At 39.3% G+C, this 25,960-nt stretch overlaps 1 protein-coding gene across 1 annotated transcript; it reads right to left on the bottom strand.

Annotated features, from left to right (window-relative positions):
- Positions 1-11,102: 11,102 nt before the first annotated feature.
- On the bottom strand, positions 11,103-25,190 carry SYNDIG1L (synapse differentiation inducing 1 like). Its single transcript, XM_070733970.1, has 3 exons — positions 24,774-25,190; positions 20,972-21,109; positions 11,103-11,261 (listed from the first exon to the last, which is right to left on the bottom strand). Exons 1-3 carry the CDS (start codon positions 25,188-25,190, stop codon positions 11,103-11,105), a joined length of 714 nt encoding a protein of 237 aa, XP_070590071.1.
- Positions 25,191-25,960: the final 770 nt, after the last annotated feature.

Raw genomic sequence — 25,960 nt, 5'->3', positions numbered from 1 at the left:
TGAATAATGGTCTTCCTACATCCCTTGAAATATAGCAGCAGAGGGGGCTAGCTCGAAAGGTAAAGGGGTGAATACTTTTTGAATTCTTGTGATCTAAATTCTGAAATGGAGCCCTTCATCTTTTTCAGGCTTCACACAGGGCTTTCTTTCCAGTTGATCACAGCTTGTCCATCAATGCTTAGCCCCTTATTCAGCTTTTGGCTTGAGTTTTCCAGGAGGCTCTCAGAAGTGATCCAGCTAGATTAGAATTCTTATTGCAGACAGGAATAAAGCCTTAACATAATAATCAATTACCTGCTGCTGAGCAAAGAAGAGTTCAAACTGACTTACAAGACTTCTGGTCTTGGAACTGCTGCCTCCTTTTTCATCCACTTCAGCCATGAGATTATGAGTTGAAGACATTATGACTGTGGGATCATGTGAGCCTGGCCATTTGACAAACAGGAAATTGAACTAGATGCAGTTCTAACCATCACGTCCCTCTTTTTATTCTTGAACTGTATGATTGAAATCCTCAGACAGATCTTATGTCAATCTTGATTTAGCATTTGTGCCCCTGGGAGACTTTTCCCCACTTCCATTTAGCATTGTATGAATGAACACAAAATTATAGGGCTGACCTTCTCAAAGGCATGACTCTGTGTGACTAACAATTAAAAACAGAGTAAGTGAGCAACAGAATGATAAATGACACAAAGAGCAGTGGAAAAACTGACCCAGAACACCACCACTGATAAGCATCCCAGTCAGCACATCAAAAATCTGACTCACTCAGACAATCATTGTTTCCTAGTAACCTCATGACTTTGCTTTCATCTTATCCCCAACTCTTTATTTATTTATTTATTTTGTCCAATACACAATACATATTGAAGAGGATAGACATGAGGTATTATATATAAAGAAAGGATATAAAAGTAGAGGAGAAGATATATGAAAGGAAGAAAAGATATATGATATATGAGATAAGGAGAAACAACTGGACAGGGGACAAAAGGCAGGCTAGTGCACTTATGTACGCCCCTTACTGACCTCTTAGGAACCTGGAGAGGTCAATCGTGGATAGTCTAAGGGAGAAATGTTGGGGGTTAGGGGTTGATACTACTGAGTACGGTAATGAGTTCCACGCTTCGACAACTCGATTGCTAAAGTCATATTTTTTACAGTCAAGCTTGGAGCAATTAATATTAAGTTTGAATTTGTTGCGTGCTCTTGTGTTGTTGCGGTTGAAGCTGAAGTAGTCATTGACAGGCAACTCATGACGCACCTTAAAAGTTTTCCTGAGCTGTTTCAGTTTTTCTTTGTAAACAGTGTAGAAACCATGACATTTTTTCTGTAAATGCAATCTTGCCATTTGGTTAATTTGTACAGGTGAGGTCCGCCACGACTGTTAACTATTTTTGGCTAAGACATTCTTTCTCTCTTTCCCACAACTTGCTAGTGCCTGAATAATGAAATCTCATTCTTTGAGCAATGAGACTGGTCTCTTTCTTATAACCCTTGGACACAAGTCCACTAGTAAAGGAGGAGAACCTCCCCTGTTTTATTGGGCAGATTCTCCTCTTTAGCCAGGCTTGACTGATGACAGATCATCAAAATTGCCATTAAGGAGTAGTTTCCAACCAGTTGCTGACAGAAAGGGAACAGAAAAGACAGATGGTTTGATCACTTAACATTCCTGCATATTCTGAATCAGGACATCGTCATCCAATAGCAGGCCAGAATAAAGATTTTAAAGACAGGATGTCAGTGTTCCAAATAGCATGTGAGAAATAAATCACGAATCCCAGCGACCAGTTAGGTCCCACAGAGTTGGCCTTCTCCGGGTCCTGTCGACTAAACAATGCCATTTGGCGGGACCCAGGGGAAGAGCCTTCTCTGTGGCGGCCCCAGCCCTCTGGAACCAACTCCCCTCAGATATCAGAGTTGCCCTCACCCTCCTTGCCTTTTGTAAGCTCCTTAAAACCCACCTCTGTCGTCAGGCATGGGGGAATTGAGATATTCTCGTCCCCTATGCTTATAAAAAAACTATGCATGGTATATCTGTATGTATGATTGGTCTCTTAAATGTGGGTTTCTTTTTAAAATTAACTTAAATATCAGATTTGTTTATATTGTTTTATTACTGTTGTTAGCCGCCCCGAGTCTGCGGAGCGGGGCGGCATACAAATTTGATTAATAAATAAATAAATAATAAATAAATAAATCAGAGTCCAAGGCTTTGCCTTCTTCAAAGTTACGATTTATTATCAGGGCCATGTTAGCAGAAATGGAGAAACCCAAATCTTAAGTTACAAGGGTATCTCCACCCGGTTAGAGTTCATTTCCTTGCATCTCCTCCCACAAGCCCATCACATGAACACTCTTCTGGTAATGTATCCTGCAACTCCCAGCAGCTTCCGGCCAGATGCTGACCTTGAGAACCTAAAAGGAATGTGTCATGGCATGCAGCTAATCCCCACAAATTCCCACAGCAACAAACATTCCAAAAGAACATAGCAGAATGTGGCAGGCCAAAACTTCCAAGCATTCCGGCTTCGGCCCGACACAGGATTAAGGATAGGGATACAGCAAATGTTATATAACAGTATAAGGATAGGGATACAGCAAATGTTATATAACAGTATAATTTCCTGGAAAGGGTAGCTAGAGAGTACCTTAACTTGGGAGTGTGGAAAACCAATATTGAAGCCGAATAATTGGAATAATAATAATGTGAATGGAAAGATGCTGTATATATATGTTTATTATTTGGTGTGTTTTATTAAGATTATTTATTGAACATAATCCTGCAGATTTACTATAATGGGCCAGGAAGGCTTCGAGTTAGAAAACAATGGTTCTTGAGGCTGGAGTTCTGTTTTAAAAGGGTCTGAAAAAACTCCTACAGTTGTCACTTCACCTGATTATTCTTTTTCATGCTTTCCTTTGCTCCAGGGGATGCAGAACACATTGCAGAATCTATAATGAGTTATTCCAAGGCAGCCTCCATGCTGATATCATGGGTTTCAATTTCCATACTTTCCCCTCCAGACTGTTTCTAACTAATATCCTCATTTTTTGCAACACCCCCCAAGGGAATACTTTTACGCTACTCTCTCCTTCTGGGATTAACAGAAAATTTAACTTATTAATGGAAAACAATTTTTGAAACTGTCAGTGGTTTTCAGAGCAAGTTTCTTTCCTTGTAGCAAAATTAAATGGTTGGTGAAGAAAAATCACTTAATTCACTTTAATAGACACATAATACTCTGTGGTCTTCAGCCATCAACCAAAAGATCTAAGATAACTGTTTTTGTTTGTAGTCTATTCTCAGAAAGCCTTGTACAATATTTAAACTAGAGTAGGGAATCTGTAGCAAAATATATCTCTGTCCAATGTTACGTGGTTTTTGTGCCATGTTGTAGATTCCAATAATTTTAATTTTGGCTCTATCCAAACTTGATTGGCATCCTGAAATATACATCCAGCTGGTTTTTATCAAATAATCTGGATTTCTGCCTGGAAAATTTGTCAATTTGTATATTGAATTCAATGGCAAATGCAGAACAATTATACAGGTAAATATCTTTCTTTTTAGCAGACAGGTTCATTTTCAGCCCCAGGGCTTCTCTGCCAGAAGCCATCCACTGAATCTTTAAACTAGGAAACATTTATGTCTGTTTTCTCCCCATTATCTATCCTACCCAACTGTCATTTCCTACCCTTAATAATTTTATATAGTTTTTATTGGCCCTTTGAATCCAAAGTGTTACACAGTTAATTATAAGCTGTTCAACTGTAATGTTGAAGAGATTCCCAGGAAATAAATAGAGGAGTCATAAAGGTTAAAAATTTATTTGGAACTAAGATCAGCATGCTAATGCTAACATAAAAACAAGTATGAAGTGTTGGTTACTTAGATGGGGCAATCAGAAATGATCTACAATTGAAACTGCATTTTGGGGTTGGCATTGTAAATGATATATAATTTGGGAAATATAATCTATACAGTTTATGCAGTTTGTGAAATATGCAAATGAAAAGAGAGCAAGACTATTTGATAATATGCTTTTGGACTGCCAAATTCAATTTTGTAGTGGCATTCATTCAACAATTTATCAAGCATTGTCAAACCATGCTTTTATAAACTGCATTAGTTTTAAATTGATTAGTGAGGGAGATGGAATTATATGGAACCGACAAACAAAGATATAGCAAGAAATAACGAAAGCTGTTAATGCACCAATAACAGTTTCCTAAATGATATGTTTTGAAAGAGCCTGTTTATTCAAAACAGAAGTGATGTTTCATTAAACTCACTTATCTGCAAGAGGATTCATTCGGGATATTTTAAACATCACCATAGTCAAACCTAGGCTTGCAAAGCTATGGTTGTAACAGAAAATTAGCTTTAAAAGAAGCAAAAGTGATTGGACTTTAATTCTTTGCAAAAAGTACTCTAGTACTTTTCGTAAATAGGGCACATTGGATGTATGATAGGGTAGGGAATGCATTTCAATCACATCTCTGACCACCATATGTTCAAGTCCGCTACTTTGTATATCATGAGGAATGTAAGCATAATTATCTGGACCTGTGGTCAATGTGAGAGGTTGTCAGGTCACTAGACTACACCATCCAAAGTCAGCACTGTACAAATGCATTAAAATGGCTAGGCATTTCTCTTCTTCTGCACTGACTAAAGGTTCACAAATACTGATAAGAATTTTCTATCTATTTCTGATGGGAGGAAATTGTCCTTTTCTGCCTACCCCACAATCCCAACCTTGAAAGTTTTTTTGCCACACTTCTGCAATGAGACTAGGAAAGTTGCTGTCTGCACAGAAAGTAATCCTGATTACTTTCTGGATAGTAATTAGTTAAATAGCTCTCCCATTGCCTTCCCTTTTCCCTACTAGGGCCACTATAAATTATCATTGCTGGTTTGGAGGGAGTCCTGTGTACGATTTATCCTAGATATCTGCTGTTCCTATTTTTGAACCACCAGTATTGTCAAAACATGCTGCTTGGAAGTGTCTGGACTGTCAAAAGAACTAGCCACTTAGCCAGGGGAGGAGAAAGAGCCGGGGTGGCGCAGTGGTTAGAATGCAGCACTACAGGCTACTTCAGCTAACTGCTAGCTGTAATTTAACAGTTCAAATCTCACCACCGGCCCTAGATTGACTCAGCCTTCCATCCATCCAAGGTGGGTTAAATGAGGACCCAGATTGTTGGGGGCAATAGGCTGATTCTGTAAACCACTTAGAGAGGGCTGTAAAAGCCCTATGAAGTGGTATATAAGTCTAAATGTCTATTGCTATAATCAGTCTGATTGGGAGGAACTATTGCAGGAGGTTCCCAGCTTCTCTTCCAATCTTGGGTGGGTAAACCACATTCTTAAAGCCCTACACCAGTCACAAAATCTTAGCTAAAGGGAAATCTGGTCCTCTAATTTTGGCTGTAGGTGTGACATTAAAAAGAGTAATGGAGGGTGTTTGCCCAGGTTCGCCTGGTGCACCAGTTGCAGCCCTATTTGGACCGGGAGTCTCTGCTCACAATTGCTCATGCCCTCATCACCTCGAGGCTCGACTACTGTAACGCTCTCTACATGGGGCTACCTCTGAAAAGTGTTCTGAAACTTCATATTGTGCAGAATGCAGCCGTGAGAGCTATCATGGGCTTTCCCAAATATGCCCATGTTTCATCAACACTCTGCAACTTGCACTGGCTGCCAATCAATTTCCGGTACAATTCAAAGTGTTGGTAATGACCTATAAAGCCCTACATGGCATCGGACCAGAGTACCTACGAGACCACCTTCTGCCGCATGAATCCCAGCGGCCAATTAGGTCCCACAGAGTTGGCCTTTTCCGTGTCCCATTGACAAAACAATGCCATCTGGCGGGACACAGGGGAAGAACCTTCTCTGTGGCAGCCCCGGCCCTCTGGAATCAACTCCTCCCGGAGATTTGAATTGCCCTCTACACTCCTCGCCTTCCGCAAAATGCTAAAGACCCACCCTTGCTGCCAGGCGTGGGGGGATTAATCTCCCCCCTCCCTTTTTCACTGACCTTTATTATGTTTATGTTCAGTTGAACTGAGTGTGTATGATTGTGTAGTAGATAAGTTTTTATAACAATGTATCTTAAATTCGTTTTTTAAATTTTTTAACATTAGATTTATATTTATATTGTATTGCTGTTATGTTGTGAGCCGCCCCGAGTCTTCGGAAAGGGGTGGCATACAAATCTAATAAATTATTATTATTACTAATTATTATTATTATTATTATTATTATTATTATTATTATTATTATTATTACAAAATGACCAGAGGTCCTTGGCAATGCTGCGACAGGCTGGCTGAAGGTTTGCAGAATGCCAACCTATTCTTCAGGTGACATGAAACCAGGGGTGGGCTACTGCCTGGACACCAGTGGGGTTAGCAAAAATGGAGCTCCACCCCAGAGCACCCAATTTGCACTGACAGATGTTGAAAGAAAATGCAGGGCATCCTGCATAAGCCACGTCCACAGTGTGGGGGTAAAACTTTTGGTAGCCCTTTATTACACAAGACATTCATCCAGGACATTTTTTTTCTTGTTTTCCCCATGTCCTCCTGGAGGCTCCCTGGAGGCTAGAAACAGCCTGTTTCCCAACTTCTGGTGGGCCCAGTAGACTCATGTTTCACCATCCCCAGGCTCCAAAGACTTCCCTGGAGCTGGGGGATGGTAAAAATGCCCTCTCCCACCCCCTAGAGGTTCTCTGGAAGCCAAAAGTGCTCTCCCAGAGCTTCTGTGTGAGCCAAAAATCAGCTGGCTAGTTGGAGCAGAGCTAAGGCAACAGCTTGCATTCCAGCAGATATGGCTCCCTGTGCCACCTGTGCCACCCGTGTGCCATAGGTTCGCCACCACTGCTGTAGGGCATTTTGAGTGTGGAGTTAGTTCGCCCCCTGCACTCTGGATAGCACTTTAGTTTGAACCGAATGGACTAGTAATCTTAGGCAGCCAAACAACTACTGGTACTTTGTATTAACACTGTAATATCCTGGCTAATGTACCATCGCCATACGCTACATAAATAAGCTTGAATGATATAAAACAAAATGGGCCACTTCAAAGGTTTCTTTTGAACAGATTTCTTTTCTTATGTGCTTCTTTCCATTATGGCTCAAGTACAATAGAAATATCAGACATTAACATGCCACTTGGTAATAAGACATATATCTCAACTACATAGAACATGCTGAGCCTTTTACAGAAAAACTGCAGTGTGCAGAAGGATCCAAGACAGAAGAATTCCAGCCTGTACCTCCAGGTACAAGTGAGAAAAACTGGGGGGAAAGAGTGAGAATTATGAAAGTTTCCAAAGTGAAACTTGAAGACGGACGTGAAGGAGAGCAAAATGAAAGGAAATGTTAAACGTTTTTGGTGAAAGCATAACTAAAAAATTTCTCTACAATGTTTCAATTTGTGGCTTAATTCACAAGAGTATTTCACTGTGTAAGAATGGACCCTCAGATATTGGTACCCTCAGATACTGTATATTGGACACCCACCAACTTTTTCCAATTGTCATTTAAACTAAAGGACATCAGGTTGGACAAGCTTGTTAAAGGATCATCTTCTGCTAGCCATTATATCATTGACAACATTTTCTCACAAGTTTCAACAATCACTACTGTGTTACTATTTTATTTCCAGTTACCTTTTCTTCCCATTCACTTTTGTCATTCCCAGTTTTTATTTTTTCATCTCCCCAGTCCCTGAACATCTTTCTCTTGACCTAGAAATGTCTAGAGTCCTTTTATCTTTAGGACATCATTAAATTATTCTCTAGCTGATGCCAGCAGTTCCAGATTTCATATAGATGGGATAGTGTTGAACTACTATTCAACATTAAATCTCTTATGGCAGCCCTTAGCACTTAGAGTTTATTTATTAGTTTGTTCATTTCCCTGAATTGTCTAAAAGACTCACTAGAAGCATAAGAAAAACATCACTGTCCTTAATTATCATCCTTTGAGTGCGTTAGCAAACCAAATATATGCACCGTGTAAACATGTATCTCTGAAATAAAAGCAACTATTTTCTTAGTGATTTTGCACATTTCTTATAATGTACGTCTGATCTTCCTAAATTTAAGCTGACAATGATCTTCTATACTTCAGTAACTAATACTACCCTCAAGCAGTGAAAGGCAGAATTATATTTTCTGCCCCCCGGAAAATGAGAGTTCTTAGTTTCTGAAGGATAAGTAAAATTAAACACTTGTGTTTTGTGGACGGATTTGGAAATGTACTTCACGCTGAAGCAACATAGGTTGGGGGAAAATATATAGCTTGAGTTAATTATTAGCATATTGTTTCTCAGTTCGGAATCCAGTTTGTTTTTTACTATCTGCTTTGATTATGGAAGAGTACTTACTTAGTTTTATATTACAATTGTTACACTATCCATCTCTAAGAAATTGGGGCAGCACATTAATAGTTGAATTATCAATAATAAAAAAGGAGAACACACATTCTTTTTTTAAAAAAATGCACTGTACACATCTTTTACTATTCAGTGATTGCATGAATAGAAAAGGCCTATAATATTGTGAAGAGGTCTGAAGATTAAAGTATAGGTGGAATTCTATTTGCCTGAAGAGTAAGCTGATTTAGAGAAAGTCATTCTGCCTACTATAGATGAACATGAAATACTATGACATACTCAACTTATTACCATGAGGCTCCATGGGAATAGGTTTTAATATAGTAATGCTAGCACCTTCTATGTCACTCAGAAGCATACTGCGTATTGCTGGAGCATTGCTAGCAGTGACCAGGCAAGTTTTATTTTTATTTTTAAATCAACTTTTAAGTTTTTTCCATGCCATCCTTTTCTTTCAGTACAAGGCTAAGGCGAATGATAGATTCAGAATGAAGATTTAAGCCACAATAAAAATGAAATTATATTTAATTGGATGCAATGCACCGAGCCTTCCAATACTGAATTTTCTCACTAAAAAAATGTATGTATGCTTACCAAATGGTGGACCTAATAGAATCCTAAAAATCTCAAAATGGAGAAATAGCAAAACTTGATGATTGCTCTGAGTTCTTAGATGTGAAGAGGTCTCTGCAACATTAACCATATTTGATTTTATTTAGGCTGCAACAGCCATAGAAATAAATATCTGGACTTAGAAAAAACTGAAATAGCAATATGGAATGTAATGATTTAGGTGTCTGTACAACACTAGACACTACAAGGTGGTCATTTTATGTAGAAATATTACTGGTGGTTTTAGAACCATTTTTAACTGGCCTGATCCCTATAGTTGATCTGGCCTGTGGGAAATTTTAATATGGGTGTTTCTTACTTTAACAATCACTTGTTTAGCAACTGTTTGAAGTTATAAGGTCCCAGAGTTGGCCTTCTCCTGGTCCCGTTGACTAAACAATGTCGTTTGGCGGGCCCCAGGGGAAGAGCCTTCTCTGTGGTGGCCCCGGCCCTCTGGAACCAACTCCCCCCGGAGATTAGAACTGCCCCCACCCTTCCTGTCTTTCGTAAACTACTCAAGACTCATTTATACCACCAGGCATGGGGGACTTGAGATAGCTGTTCCCCCTAGGCCATTACAAGTTATGCATGGTATGTTTGTGTGTATGTTTGGTTTTATAATAGGGGTCTTTAGTTGTTTTTTGTTATTGGATTGTACATGTTGTGTTTATTATTGTTGTTAGCTGCCTCGAGTCTGCGGAGAGGGGCGGCATACAAATCCAATAAATTATTATTATTATTATTATTATTATTATTATTATTATTATTATTATTGTGCTGAAAATGGGGAGAGTTTTGATTGGGTCCCTGTAGTTGCAGCTGTCCTAGCAATCATATGATCATGATTTGGATGCTTGGTGGCTGGTTTGCAATTACAATGGCCACAGTTTCCTCTGCTCATGTAACCCCTATATGTGACATTCAGTGTCAGCGTTTGACAAGCAAAGAAGCTGGCAGGAAGTCACAAATGATGTCATGCTTAATGACCACACAGGAATCACTTAACAAGAGCAACCAGAATAGCCATCACTGCCAGCATGGTCAAGTGACATTGTGCTTAACAATTGTATTGCTTAGTGGTGGATTTGCTGGTCCCAATGATAGTAGCTAAGCAAGAACTACCTGTATAAGAATTTGATTCCAGGTGATGTCACACAAAATATAATTTTTACGTATGATAAAAGGTAATCATGCTGTATTATCTCTTGATGGGTTTTTCATGGCATAATGAAATCTGAAATAATATTAATTCATTCTATTTGATACTGTAATATGCGTTCTAAAATATAATTAAAAAATGGAAGGCCCAGAGGATTTTCCCAAGGCTGTTCAATTTGAATTACTATAATTACATACTTTTTGTGTGTGTCTTCTTTAAACAGGTGCTATCTTATAACTTGAAGTGACAGCTGAATATGAATCTTCAAAGATGAATGAGATGACAGTGTAGGGAAAGTCTGACATAGAAGAGAATCTATGGGGAGAGGCAAGCTGAAAGAGAACTTTGGGGAAAGGTGGCTTAGTGTGATAGACACTCACAGATGAATTGATCTTGCAGGTAGAATCTCTGGCTCAAAATAGAAACATCTTGACAAATATCACTGCGTACCCCTAATACCCTAATGAAAGTTTTTCAATGAACATTCCCCCATTTTCTTCTCTTTACCATATGCTCTGAACACGACCGGGGCTTAGTTCCAATAGGAAATTGAACTTCACAAATGGCAGATTTAGCTCACAAGAAAGTTGGTTTGAAAACACGCTGCAAACTTTTTAAAAAAATCCCATTTCCCACTTTTGTTCTTGGCAGTCTCAAAATCCAGGCTGTTCAAGCATGCACTCATTTTTGCACGAATGATTTTTTTTTTTTAATATAGCTTGTCAGGCTATAATTGTAAAGTAGGTCACTGTTCATTCAAAAAAAAAAGTCTATATAATTCATTTGAATGTGTGAGAGGGGAAAAAAATAAGCTCCTTTTTCAGTCTTTGTTGTCCTTTATGGCATTTAAAGCACTTAATCCAGGAGGCTTATCCATTGGGAAAGAATGACGGGGATTTTATGTAACAGTCCTTATTATACATGCCCACCTTTAGAAAGGTAAGCAATCAGTGTTACAATCACTCCAACATATACCCCTGTGCCGATGGTAATTGAAAGTGCAGCGAGGAAGAGTGCTCGTCGAGAAGCTGAGCTGGCTTGGTGAAAGTCCCCCTTGGAGATGGCCTTACTTGTCTGGAAACAAACAAAGAAATACTTAAGTTACTAGAATAGAATAGAATAGAATAGAATAGAACAGAATAGAATTCTTTATTGGCCAAGTGTGATGGGACACACAAGGAATTTATCTTGGTGCATATGCTCTCAGTGTACATAAAAGAAAATACAGTGGTACCTCGACATACGAATTTAATTCGTTCCAGACCTGAGCTCGCAAGTCGATCAACTCGCATCTCGAACGAATGCTTTTAGACATTGTTTTTCGCGCCAATATAACCTGAAGCAAGGAGATTCTTGCTCCACCTAGCGGAAGCTCGGCTCGTATCCCGAATTTGAGCTCGGATGTCGAACAGAAAGTTCGCTCGCATCGCGGCTCGTAACTTGGAATACTCGTATTAGATTAGATTAGATTTATTGGATTTATATGCCGCCCCTCTCCGAAAACTCGGGGCGGCTCACAGCAAGACAAAAACAATACATAATGACAATCCAATACCCACCAATCCAATGACAATTTTAAGCTAAAATTCATAAAAAACAACCCCAGAGTATTAAAACAAATAAACAAAACACGCATACAATCAATCTAATACCAAAACAACATGGGCAAGGGGGAGATGTTTCAGTTCCCCCATGCCTGACGGCAGAGGTGGGTTTTAAGAAGTTTGCGAAAGGCAAGGAGGGTGGGGGCAATCCTAATCTCAGGGGGGAGCTGGTTCCAGAGGGTCGGAGCCGCCACAGAGAAGGCTCTTCCCCTGGGTCCCGCCAGACGACATTGTTTAGTCGACGGGACCCGGAGAAGGCCAACTCTGTGGGACCAAACCGGTCGCTGGGATTCGTGCGGCAGAAGGCGGTCCCGAAGGTATTCTGGTCCGGTGCCATGAAGGGCTTTATAGGTCATAACCAACACTTTGAATTGTGACCGGAAACTGATCGGCAACCAATGCAGACTGCGGAGTGTTGGAGTGATATGGGCATACTTAGAGAAGCCCATAATTGCTCTCGCAGCTGCATTCTGCATGATCTGAAGTTTCCGAACACTTTTCAAAGGTAGCCCCATGTAGAGAGTGTTACAGTAGTCGAACCTCGAGGTGATGAGGGCATGAGTGACTGTGAGCAATGACTCCCGGTCCAAGTAGGGCCGCAACTGGCGCACCAGGCGAACCTGGGCAAACGCCCCCCTCGCCACAGCTGAAAGATGTTTCTCTAATGTGAGCTGTGGATCGAGGAGGACGCCCAAGTTGCGGACCCTCTCTGAGGGGGTCAATAATTCCCCCCCCAGGGTAATGGATGGACAGATCGAGTTGTCCTTGGGAGGCAAGACCCACAGCCACTCCGTCTTGTCTGGATTGAGTTTGAGTATGTGGAGCAGCTCGTATCTAGAGGTACCACTGTATAGATTTGTCAAGAATCATGAGATACAACACTTAGTGATTGTCATAGGGGTCAAATAAGCAATGAAGAAACAATCAATATTAATAAAAACCTTAAAATACAAGCAATAAGTTACAGTCATACAATAATAAGTGGGAGGAATAGGATGATAGGAATGATGAGAAAAACTAGAAGTGCATATTATTCACTATAGCTTACTATCAGTTGTTTTTCAGCAAAGGAATCTCTCTTCTCTACTGAAAATTAATTTTGTCTGTGGCTGGATTAGATGATTAAAGCAATTTAATTCTATTATAGTCTTAGATTAGGAAACTAATGTGAAGTTATGATTCTGGCATAGATCACAGAAACCCAGGTTCAAATCATCACTCAGCGATAAACTTTATTGGATTAGCTTGAGTCAATCAATATCACTAAGCTCACAGGACACCTGTGAAGATATTCTCTTACCACTCATCTCCTTTTTTAAATATATAAATTATAAATCAATTGCGCATTTCACAATATATGTCAATCAATATTGCACATCCTTAATAAAGATTAAAGTCTGGCTATGATTTCCGGGAATGCTGAGAGCTGTTTGCTGGCTGCATTTCCAAATAATATGGAATGATTCCGCTCTGGTCCAACAATTATTTGTTCCTTTGGTAATGGTATGTTAATACTTCTACAAATATTTCTTTTGAAATAAATTGATCCAATGTCACCAAAGTACGTTATGTTCATATAATAAGCATAACCCAGCCAGTGTCTTCAAGACTTCATGAACTCAATCTGTATAGTCTGGACCCTGGAGGACAGAAGGAAAAGGGGGGACATGATCGAAACATTTAAATATGTTAAAGGGTTAAATAAGGTCCAGGAGGGAAGTGTTTTTAATAGGAAAGTGAACACAAGAACAAGGGGACACAATCTGAAGTTAGTTGGGGGAAAGATCAAAAGCAACATGAGAAAATATTATTTTACTGAAAGAGTAGTAGATCCTTGGAACAAACTTCCAGCAGACGTGGTAGATAAATCCACAGTAACTGAATTTAAATATGCCTGGGATAAACATATATCCATCCTAAGATAAAATACAGAAAACAGTATAAGGGCAGACTAGATGGACCATGAGGTCTTTTTCTGCCATCAGACTTCTATGTTTCTATGTCTTAACGACAGTTCTAGAAGCACATTTTTAAAACATGTAGGCCTATTCCAATTTGTCTGTACAACATGCAACAATTATAGCAGAATAAGACAAAACTAAGCATCCAGAAAAAAGAATGTCAAACCTGTGCCCACAACCAACCACTCAAGGCCTGGGAGAAGAACCATATTTTAAGGGCTCATTTGAATAGGGCTGGGGTGTGTGTGTACAAATCTCAGTGAGGGCATCATTTTAGAGGGCAGGTACCGCAATCAAGAAAGTCCATCAGATAACTTTTTAAATTGATGGAACCCAAGGATTATCACTAGTGATGGGTGAACTGAACCCGCACAATTCGGGTCCTTACCGAATTTTGCGGTGTTTGGTATGCCAAACACAAACACGAAATGTTTTCAAAGTTCGGACAAAGTTCGGGGTCATGTTCGGCGTTGGGAGCTTTGACGTCACAGGCAGGTTGCTAAGGACGCCAAGGTGATCACCTCCTGGATTCCATGGAATCCAGGAAGTGATCACCTTGGCGTCCTTAGCAACCTGCCGGTGACATCAAAGCTCCGCCCCTGGAATCTCTTTGTAGGAGGGATTCCCCGTTCGGGTTCGAGTTCGGATTCGGTTCCGGTTCATCCAAATTTTGCGTAAAATTCATCCGAACTTGCCAAACCCGAACACCGTTGGGTTCGCCCATCTCTACTTATCACTATATGTTGCCTGATAATATGAAGATGGGCAGAAACTACTGAAGACAGTCCTTCATATAACTATTAGGCTTTATAACATGAAAGGTTTTATAGGTGAAAACAAGCACTTGTTTGGGTTCCAACTCAAGAGCTGCCAGCACCTTGAATTACATCTGGAAGCCTACTAGTAAGAGAGCAGATCATGAAGCAGAGGTGTTAGGTAGGAATACCATGGTCTCCATTCCACTGTGTTCTGAACCAATAGCAGCCTTCAACTGGCTTTCAAAAATAGCTGCAGGTACGACACACTGCAATAGTTCAAATGCAAATGACCAAACATGAGTGACAGTCCTAGGTGCCTCTCAGTTCAGGTATGGGCGCAATTAGCAGAATCCATGTGTATGTCTAGTTAATTTTCCACCTGAGAGGTCTTCTGCTAGGATAAGAGAGAAGGCATTATTTTCCCTACCAGAACCTGTAAAGCCAACTTCGGGCTGGATGTGGATGATCCTAAAGTCTATCCTCTTTGTGGTTTAAATGGCTGCTAACTAAATTTTTGGCCTTACATCCAGTAATGGGCAGTCAAAATATTTACTGCCACACTATGCGTGTGGCTTATTTTGTGGGTGTGGCTTGTCGGCCATGTGGGAGTGGCTTGAACAATCATCATCGTTCAAGTGAACTGTTAAGTCCTTGACTTACAACCTCACCAGTGTCACTCGCTGGGGTGACAATTTGCTTCGCGTTTTCCACCCTCTATTTCCTGGGTCACCCCCCGCCTCAGGTTGGGTAGCTGGCAAACAGGTGCCAACCAGCTGTTGAGAAAAGATGAGGGGAGGAAAAGAACCTCCTGCAACTCCTGCCAGTACTGGTCTCCCTGCCGCTTTCCAAGGAGGAGGAGGAGGGGGGGGATTTAAAAATATTGGAAAACCGAGGGAGAGTCACAAGGTTATTATTGCTGCATGATGCCATTTCATCTCAGTTGCAGGTGGAGTGAGGGCTTCGCAAGGGGAAAAGGAGGAGGGGAGACTGGTAATCCAGGAAGTGACTGCCACCAGTGAGCTGGAGCTGCACAGGCAGGTCCATTCCCCCTCCCCAGTCCTGCCTGCTGCCCACCCCTGCTTACATCCCCTGTTGCTAATTGGTCATTGTAAATTATATCTGGCATTTTGGGTGAGAGGTATATAGGCCTCAGTGTGGGTTCATGCAGAGCGAGACTGTGTCACATTGATGGGTAGAGCGAGGCTCAAAATAAAGGAAAAATACTGACTTATGTCTTATTTTGGCTTTGGGGAAACAAATATACATTTGTTATTTTCACGGATTTTCAAAGGGGGCTTAAATCCATTGAAAATTTTAAATCCATTAAAAATTAATAAAATTCTTCTACAGTAGTAAGAAGCTGTTTAAAGAGACTGGTAGGATATCACATGTAGTTCCAGCTGAGAAACATTATAGAATGATTGTTTAATGCAAAGGGTGGGTTTTAAAAGTCCAAATACTCGTTAAATACATAAAAATATATATTTCCTCTACTTCACGGAAATTCATTTTTCACGGGTGGTCTTGGAATGCATCCCCCATGAAAAACGAGGGATCACTGTACACATTTGTTATTTTGGCTCTGAGGTAACAAGTACACATTTGTTCACTACTGATTCTCTCTTTCCTGGAGCAATTGGGTTGCAGTGTTAAAAGGTTTAACAGTAGGCTCTATTATTGCTCCTCTCTAATGCATTTTGTATGCCTGTGTATGTGTATGTCTATGCATGTAAGTGTGATTCGGACTGCTTCCTATAGATAAAAGGTTCTTTCCTTCCGCAAGAGGTTTCTCATTTAGAGGCCCCACTGATGCAAAGAATGTGGTGGTCTTGATTGATTCTCTTCTCTTGTTTCTAAATGGAGGGTTAGAAGAGAGGTGAAGGTAATACGGAGGACTAAAAAGGAGAAAAAGAGGTAAGAAAGGTGGATTTCTCTTTCTCTCTGTTCCCCACCCCCCACCCCCAGTTCTTGATACCTTTCTGAATGAACCCTCCATTCAGACAATATGGCAGTAATGCAAAAGAATTTTGCTTTTGGAAATGATTGTTGTATAGCTTAATGCTGTATTATAAATGGTTTTCAAACTACATATTATATGGTTTAATAATAATCCTGTATATAAAGTTAAGTTGAAAATTAGCATATCCCATACTTAAATACTTTGAAAGAGTAAAAATAATGCTTACAGATTGCATTTATATATTATTATTTCTTAGATTTTAATTTCTCCAGGATCAATCTGATAGCATGATTCAGTAGAAATCAATTGGCAAGCACATGTAAAAATAAACTTCATATCGCAAATGTTTGTAGAGAGCCAGTTTGATCTCTCAGTTAGAAGGCAATTAGAAGCAAGAAGACTGAGTCTTAATCCTTCCTCAGCAATGAAAGCCAATAGGGTTGTTTTGGGGTTATCTCTCTCTCAGCCCACAATGTCAAGCTCAAGATGGCAAGATGGCCAGTCAGTTCTTGCAACAACCAATAGGTCAACAACACTTGAAATCTGTAGAGATTCTCAATCATATAGGTTATGATTGTCCCACAGATGCTTTTTTTTCCAAGAGAGGCAACTAGACTTTCTTGTTTTTCTTTGGAGACAATTCGCTTCTCATCCAAGAAGTTTATTCAGCTCTCACTGGGTGGTTGGGATTTATATTCCTTGCAAAAAGCTGATGATTTGCATCCTTTTTGAGGATCATTAAAGCATGTTTATCAGTGTCCTCAGTGTTTAGTTTGAGGGAACCTGGGCTAACAGGAATGGAGGCAAGACGAGGTTCTAGCAACAGCAACACTTTATTCCAAACTTCAGCACCAGAGGCAACAGCAAGATAACAGAACAGCAACAGCTGTCTGACAGCTCCTTTTATAGTAGAGCTGTTAAACTAGCAACCAATCAGGATGCCCCATTTTCCCGCTTGCCGGCTACTTGCGTCTTAGCCAATCAGGCTCAACTTGCAGCCAGTTTGGGGTTTTTTGGTGTTGTCGTAAGTCTGAGGACTTAACACTCAGGGTGACCTGAGTAGTACAATCTGTGACCCTGAAGACACAGATAAACATCCAAATGCTTCAATGACCCTCAGAAAGGATTCAAACGACCAGCTATCTGCAAGGAATATAAATCCTTCCATTTCCCACCATCCAGTCCGAATTGAAAAAGCTTCCTGGATGAGAAGCGAAACATCTTCAAAGAAAAACAAGAAAGTATTGTTGCCTCCTGAAAAAAGCACCTTTGGGACAGATCAACACTTGGTTGATTTGATAAAAGCAGACCCTGCACTTAAAAAAAATGCTAGAAAGAAAAAGATATTGCAAATGTTTTAAACTGCTTTTGTTTACCTTTGCAAAATTATCATATAGCAGAAATATAGCTTTATGATCCTGGAGTCCCTCCAGTTGATAGCCAATAGTGTTGACAAATCTTATAGACACTTTTTTTGGTACTCACTGAGCATCAGTCCTAATTTTTACATTTTTAAAAAAGTAAACAACAAACCAGCCCCATTAGCGGCCATTGTTTGAAGATCTCAAAACAAGCTCTCTAAACTTCAAGCCCAGTATCCCAAATTTAGAGACAATAGTTATATTCTCTTGACATCAGTCAAGCTTTTTGTAAGAGTTAGAAAGAAAATTACTTCTTAAACTGAAAACAATGAATATAGTGGTGATTAAAAAAACACCTATTTTACCTCTGTGGTTAAAAAGATAACAAATGCACTTGTTAACAATAATTCTGGGAACCTATTAAAAAAACTTCGAAACAGGAAGATGCAAGTAAAATCTCTGAATGGTACCAGGCCTTTTGAGAACTGATATTAAATAAAATGGAATAAAATAATACATTGTGGGGCAATGTTACAGGTAGTCCTTGGTTAACAATGGTAATTATGAAAGGAATTTCTGTTGCTCAGCAATGCAATTATACAGCACCACATCACATGACTTCCTGGCTTAGTGATGGGATTGTTAAGTCAGTATTGTGGGTGGTTAAGCAAGGACATCCTTGCAACTTCTTGCTAGCTTTCAACCACTAAGTAGGACGCCAGCAGGAAGTTGAAAGTTGCAGGTGCCTTGCAAACAGGCTGGCAGGCAGATGGGGCCTGTGCAAGGTTGGGTCAAGCAAGGGGCTGTGTCAGGCACCCTAGAGCCACAAGACTGTGGCATGAAACCCCAGAGTTGCGGCACTTTCCACACTGATCAGGATGGTGGCCCGGGAGACAGTAGTCAGGGAAAGATGAGGAAGGGGGTATGCATGCAAATGCAGGCTGTCTCAATTTTTTATCACATGATGATGGGGGCACTGTAATGGTAAAAATTCAAGATTCATTTATGTTGTGGTTAGCTCTGGCCCAGCTCCTGCCCCAAGGAATGTGCAGGTGGATGTAGGGGAGACACCCACATGCCACAGGCCTGTTTTGCTCCCGATGGAATCTGACGACGAAGCCTCCTCTGACCAAGGAAGCATGAGTGACAGGGAAGAGGGGAGTTTGGCAGACAGCCTAGGAGGAGATCAATCATCCATATCATCCCTGGATTCTGAACAAGAATTAATGACACATCCACGCATGCGTAAAGTGATGCATAGGAGACAACAACTGAAGGATTATTACAAGAGAAAATGAGGCCACCTGTGGATGGGTGGGGCTGCTGTAATTAGTGCTACAGATAAAATTGCAGCCTGGTGTTTTAGCCTCATGGCAGTTTATCTGATTCATTGTTTCATCAAGATCGTGGTTTTTGTACTGTTCAAGATTGTGTGTGGACTCTCTGGACTTTAGAATTGGACTCAAGTTTCCAGTTATTAGGTGAGCAATTGGATTGCATTAAACCTGTGCCTTGTGTGTACCAGAAAATCCCGTTGACATTTAAAAAGGGAGCTGTTTCTGTTTTTCTGTTTATAAAAACTTTTGGGTTTTCCTTTTATCGTGTGGTGTGTGTCTTCCTGGACTAATTACCCTGTAATTACGGGCAGTTGAAACATGCTGGCAGAACACATTTCCAACTCCATTTTTTGTAAGTTCAAATGGTTGCTCTGTTAGAAGTCCAATATTTATCTCTTGTTCAGACACAGCCATTACTCATTACTCATGAGAAGAAGATCTGAGCTTTCTACATAGCCTAGTCAGACAGAAGTAATACTAGATCAATTATTTCATGTATATATTGTTCACCAGCAGAAGAATAGAATAGAATTTAATTGGCCAAGTGTGATTGGGCACACAAGGAATTTGTCTTGGTGCATATGCTCTCAGCGTACGTAAAAGAAAAAGATACCTTTTTCAAGAATCATGTGGTACAACACTTAATGATTGTCATAGGGGTCAAATAAGCAATGAAGAAACAATCAATATTAATAAAAATCTTAGGATACAAGCAACACTTTACAGTCATACAGTCCTAAGTGGGAGGAAAAGGATGATAGGAATGATGAGAAAAAATCGTAGAATAGAAGTGCAGATTTAGAAAAAAGTCTGACAGTGTTGAGGGAATTATTTGTTTAGTAGAGTGATGGCGTTCGAGAAAAACTTTCTTGTGTCTAGTTGTTTTGGTGTGCAATGCTCTGTAGCGATGTTTTGAGTAGCAACATTATGTTTTTCTCTCCCTGTCACCCATTGACTCTAGCTATGGGGTTTTTTTTTAAGAAAAAAAATCTATACAGGGAACACTTTGCATCTCAGGAAAATCCCATGTAATTTTAGATTAGATTTAAGAAGAGTCATTGTGGTGCAGTGGTTAGAGTGCAGTACAGTGTTCCCTCGCTTTTCGCGGGAGATGCGTTCCGAGACCGCCTGCGAAAGTTGAATTTCTGCGAAGTAGAGATACAGAAGTAAATACACTATTTTTGGCTATGAACAGTATCACAAGCCTTCCCTTAACACTTTAAAGCCCTAAATTGCAATTTTCCATTCCCTTAGCAACCATTCAGATTATTACTCACCATGTTTATTAATTAAAGTTTATTAAAAAAATATTTATTAAAGGAAGATGAAAGTTTGGCGATGACATATGATGTCATCAGATGGGAAAAACCGTGGTATAGGGAAAAAACCCGCAAAGTATTTTTTAATTAATATTTTTGAAAAACCGTGGTATAGACTTTCCGCGAAGTTTGAACCTGCGAAAATCGAGGGAACACTGTACTGCAGGCTACTGCGGCTGATCACCAGCTGCCAGCAGTTTGGCAGATCGAATCTCGCCAGGTTCAAGGTTGACTCAGCCTTCCATCATTCCGAGGTGGGTAAAATGAGGACTCAGATTGTTGGGGGCAATATATGCTGTCTATAAACTGCTTAGACAGGGCTGTAAAGCACCATGAATCAGCATATAAATCTAAATGCTACTGCTATTGCATAATAGTTATGGTATAATGAGTAGTTAAAATTGGCAGGGTTCATATATAAAGACATTTAGTAAGCCAAAACTAGTTTACATGCAAGCATATATTAATAGATGTGAATTCTTACCCCTTGAGAAAAACAGAAGGCAGCAATTCCCAGGGGCCAAAAGCAACAGAGCATTGAGAAAATGGCTAAGCCTAGGTGGTCTCGTGGAGGAAGCATCAGAAAATTATCTTCACTCTCGCTGTCACTTGAAGAGTCACTCTGGAAAGTAAATTAATTTGAGAAAAATGACCAATAGTAAACTGTAACCTTGCCCCACCAAGCATCCAGCAGGACTAGAAATCCAAACACTATGCATATTTAATGTTGTTGTCTTGACAACATACAGCATTTCTCCTGATACCTGGTAGGCAAATAATTTTCACCTGGCAGGAAACTTCCCAAATGAGGAATATAGTCTTGCCTCAATATTTTATGTGTTTTGGGTAGATTAGGCAGATATGCCAGACACTTTTAGACAGATGGAATAATAATAATAATAATAATAATAATAATAATAATAATAATAATAATCATAATAATAATAACAACAACAACAATAATGATAACAATAATAAAAAAAGAGATCAAGAGCTGAAAATCAATAGTTGATAACTTATGGCATAAATTGGCCCTGGTGGTCTCCGTAGTTATCAGTCCACTAGATACCATGTCAAAAAAATCTTGTATGGCACTTAGAAAACCTGTCCATCATAGTTTGTTTTTGGAACCAGATGATAGTTTGAAACTGGTGGCTTATGCGGATGCTAGTTTTGCCTCACACTGTGTGACCAGGAAGTCTACTACAGGTTTAGCGATATTAGCGAGGTGCCTTAGTAGGGTGGAAATCCATTAGACAGCAGCACATCAGTATGTCTACGATGGAAGCTGAGTTTGCCAGTTTGTCACAATTGTGTACGGATCTAATAGTGTACCGGCAATTGCTGATGGATCTTGGTGTGGAATATCATAAACCGATTGTTGTTTATGAGGACAACCAGTCAGCGTTGGCCATGGCAAAGGGTAGAGCTGTAAAAACACGCTCGAAGCACACAGACTTACGGTATTGTAATGTAAGAGAGTGTGTTAAAGATGGCCTGATTCACTTAGAACACTGTGAAAGTTCTGATAATCTTGCTGACAATTTCACCAAGGCGCAGGGGACTAAACCGCATATTGATAATTGTACTAGGTATAACCTGAGACTTTAAATGGGACTGTATTTAAATGTCAACATCTAAGGGGGAGATTGTTAGTACAGGGTACATGGTTGTTAGGGATTGCCATTGTAAACTGCATATTGTACATTTGTACCAAACTTGTGCTTAAAGAGTTAATGTGCACTCAAAAAGTTAACTTGTACTTGAAGAGTTAATATTCAAGGCTGTTTCATCACTTCCTCATTGAAGCTATAAAAGCTCATTATTTTGCTTAGTCACTTTCTTTTCACTTTTGCCTGAGAGAGGGGGAGTTGTGTTTACACTTCGTGCGTATCTTCTTGTATAAGCTTCGTGCTTATTATCTATATTGTATTTTGCTTTGTGGTTCTATCTTGTAATTGCTCAGTGCTTATTATTCTGTATTTGCTTCGTGTTTATTCTGGATTGTTTATATTTTGTTTATATGTAAATAATACTTATTTAACTAAGTCTGTGTCTTGGCTTTATCACACATCCACGCTCTGTTAAAATTCTCTGCTAGGTGTTGTCGAAGGTTTCATAGCCTAACCGAGACAAGCCAACAGCCCTCCTGTAATGGCTGCTTCTAAAATAGCACCTACGTTTGGGATGGCACCATGTGGCTTCTATATGGAAAGGCCATATGGTGATTTGGCTACTTCTCTTTTTAAAAGTCTACTTAGCAGACTAGCCTGTTCTCCTTGGGAAAGATGATCTTTGGAAAAGGTATATGAAGTGGGGCATGATTAGGAATTTTTCAATTGAAGCTGAAAACCAAAATGCAATAAAGTAATAGGCTGAATAAAATAAATAAAAATAATAAAACCAAAGCAGGAAGTTTTCAGAGGAAGGCTGCTTCAGAGTGTGATCCTGGTAGAGAAAAATATCAATTCCTTGCTGTTTCCCAAATTTTTTGTCTGGTTAGAATCCAATGTGCTGCAAGTTGCTTGTGCTTGTAAGTTTTATTGACCAAACTAAGACTGTAAATTGTTTTCACAAACCTAGACCATCCAATGCAATATCTGCAATGAAGATGCTATGTATAAATAATGGGCTTTTATTTGCTAACACGCAGGCTCCTTTTTCTGCTGAATCTACCAACAGTTGCCAGCTTCCATGACCAAGAAAAATATCTTCAGGTTCAAAATTCTGATCCTACCAACCTGCAAATCTTCACTTATCCAACCACATACTGCATGTGTAATACTATTGGGCAGGTATTAAAAAAACTCCCACTCACACAAGCACCCATATCACTCTCATGTCTCACTTCCCATTCCTTTCATTAATACCAATGTTTTTGGAAGTTCATCCTCCCACTCTACTTTCACTGGAACTGACCAAGATGGATTTCTCTACCTCCCGCTTCTTTTACTTGTGAGGAGATGCTTTTTTCTTGCGCCCTTTTTTCTGCGCATCGTCAAGCCACCAATATATCCTTTGCCCCTCCCTGTAACATTAAGTGTTAAGCATAACATGTGTCTGTAGGTAAACAAGCACTCAGAATATAGAAATAATCCAGGGCTAATGATAGTGTATAAAGGGGGGGGGGGAGAGAATTTAGTGTTATATCAGGAGCAAAGATATTTTAAATGTATGTCTTCAAATAATTTATTTCAATTTTTATGGGCTATTCTTTTAAGAATTCCCATGATTTGAACAGAAACCTGGCCTCTAGGAAAATAAAAAAAGAAGATAATGTTAACAGCTTGCGTTGTACTATATTAGAGGTCTTTTATTGCTTTATAGCTTAGTGTCAAATATACAGGTTAGCAAAAAGTCCACCTTCTTTCATCTGAACCCGCTTTCTAATTATTCGTACTTAGTGTCGCAATCTTTTGTTATTAAATAACTCTGTGTGAACTAGCAACACAGAAAATTACAATGATAATAATAATAGTGTTGATCATGGTAACAGCAATACAGAACAGCACTCACTGCTATCAGCTTCCACCCCGATGCAAAGCAGTTGGCATCCTATTGATTTTTCTTTCCCTCCCCCCTGAAACCTGCTTCTTCTACATTACCTTGCTATAATATTTCTGGGACATCTATTATTACCTTGCAATTTAAGTACAGTAGCATTTTCAGCCTCCTAGTTTTCCTTTTATGAAGTATTTTGCAGTCCTTCCCTCCTTATTTTCATTTGACCTTCTTTCCAGCTGCATTTTCACACATACGTTCCCCCCCCCTCTTAATACTGTGGTTTCATACTGGGAGGAAAAACGGATTTTATAATTTCTGTAAGCGATATCCTCTCATTCCCCTTAGTTGGGGGCCAAATGCTAACATTAAAAGTTCTTGAATTAAAAAAAGTATTTTTGTTTTTCTTCTCAAACTGAATGCTCAGTTTATTAATCAGGGATTTGGGATTTAAAATTATTTTTCCTGAATATTGGTAAAATGGAGCCATTTTTCATATTTAAGTACACTCCACATTTAGATTCTACTCCACATTCCTAAATTCTAAATTCATCTTAGTAGTGTAATTCTTAATTAATTATGCTTTAATTTCTAATTCTCTGAAATAAAGAGAGATGTCTCTTGGGTAGAAACAGTTATTGTGCTAGATAATATAAAACCTCAATTTTGTCTATTATTATTGTTTATATATTAAATATTTAGAATTGTTATTTAAAAATTAGACCTAAGAATGTGTACTCAGAATTTTTTGAGTGTACATTACGAATGTATCCTTAGAAATTTACCTCATATTCCTGCAATTCCTCTTCCTCTACTTCATAAGATACTGTCTGGATTTTGATATCATTTTCCGTTAGAGATCTTCCTTGTGTTTCTTGCTCATCAGAAACATCAGCGGACGAGTCTTTGTTTTCCATGAAGGTTGTCTCACAATTGTCACTTTTGTTGTCTTTGACTTTGACACTGCTTTCATCCTTCACCAGAATGAAATTTGGACCATACAGTGCTTCAACAGCTAGTTGAAGAGAACTGGCATCCAACAACTGGTGTGTCCTTGCATTGCCTGAATTTTGGAAGATATAGGAATATAATTTGCCATGACAACGATGACCATGGTAGTCCTGGTGATAAGTACAGCTACCATGAAGGTGTCCATTGTTCTTGGCCAACAGTGGATTCTGAAGTTCACTCACACTTTCCATTTTCCTTAAAAGCTCAGTGGCAGATGCTTCTAAGATAAATCAGTGCCCTGAAAGGAAACAAACAAATAAAAGGCCAATGATTCATAAATTGTAGAAATGAATTAAAGAATTCAGCAATGATTATAACTATACTAAAGAGAAGTCTGTACTAGTGAAAATCCAAGGACTGCATCCAGATAGGTTCTAGGTTGTACTTGACCCTTAGCGCTTGAGCAGTGCTCTTTAGAGAAATATGGAAGAAGCTCTCTGACTAAACTAAACATCAACCTTCCTTTTTTGTTCCTGTTCAAAGGTATCACTAGAAAGAATAAAATACCAAAGAACTAGTCATGATGAAAAGAAATCAACATGGCTTTCAGAGAGGAAAATCATGTCATACTAATCTTTTTGTTTTTTTGAATGTCAATGTAGACATGGATGATCAAAGAGTTATATGCTTGGAATTTTCAGAAAACTCCAAAGCTTAACCAGAGTGCTATTCAACAAATTATGAAATTGATTACTTTATAGCAAAAGTTAAAGATGTTTTTTTCACCCTGCTGCTTGGTAAGTCAATGATTTCTTTCTGTCAACGACTTCTTCCTGTCAACGACTACTTCAGCTTTAATCACAACAATAGACGAGCACATAACAAATATAAACTCAAAGTAAACCACTCCAAACTTGACTGTAGAAAATCTGACTTCAGCAACGGAGTTGTTCATGCACAGAACTCATTACCAGATTCTGTTGTTTCATCACCACACCCCAAAAACTTTACCCTTACACTA

This window comes from Erythrolamprus reginae, chromosome 1, assembly GCF_031021105.1.
Source record: "Erythrolamprus reginae isolate rEryReg1 chromosome 1, rEryReg1.hap1, whole genome shotgun sequence".
Lineage (NCBI taxonomy): Eukaryota > Metazoa > Chordata > Lepidosauria > Squamata > Dipsadidae > Erythrolamprus > Erythrolamprus reginae.
Note: the sequence above shows the minus strand (reverse complement) of the source record. Positions and strands in the feature narration are given on the sequence as shown.

Coding starts and splice junctions, on each gene's coding strand:
- SYNDIG1L (XM_070733970.1), bottom strand. CDS start 25,190: ATGGAAAGTGTGAGTGAACTTCAGAATCCACTGTTGGCCAAGAACAAT. Junction 21,110..24,773: donor AGGAATTGCAGGAATATGAG/GTAAATTTCTAA, acceptor TTTACTTTCCAG/AGTGACTCTTCAAGTGACAG. Junction 11,262..20,971: donor CCTTCTGTTTTTCTCAAGGG/GTAAGAATTCAC, acceptor GTTTGTTTCCAG/ACAAGTAAGGCCATCTCCAA.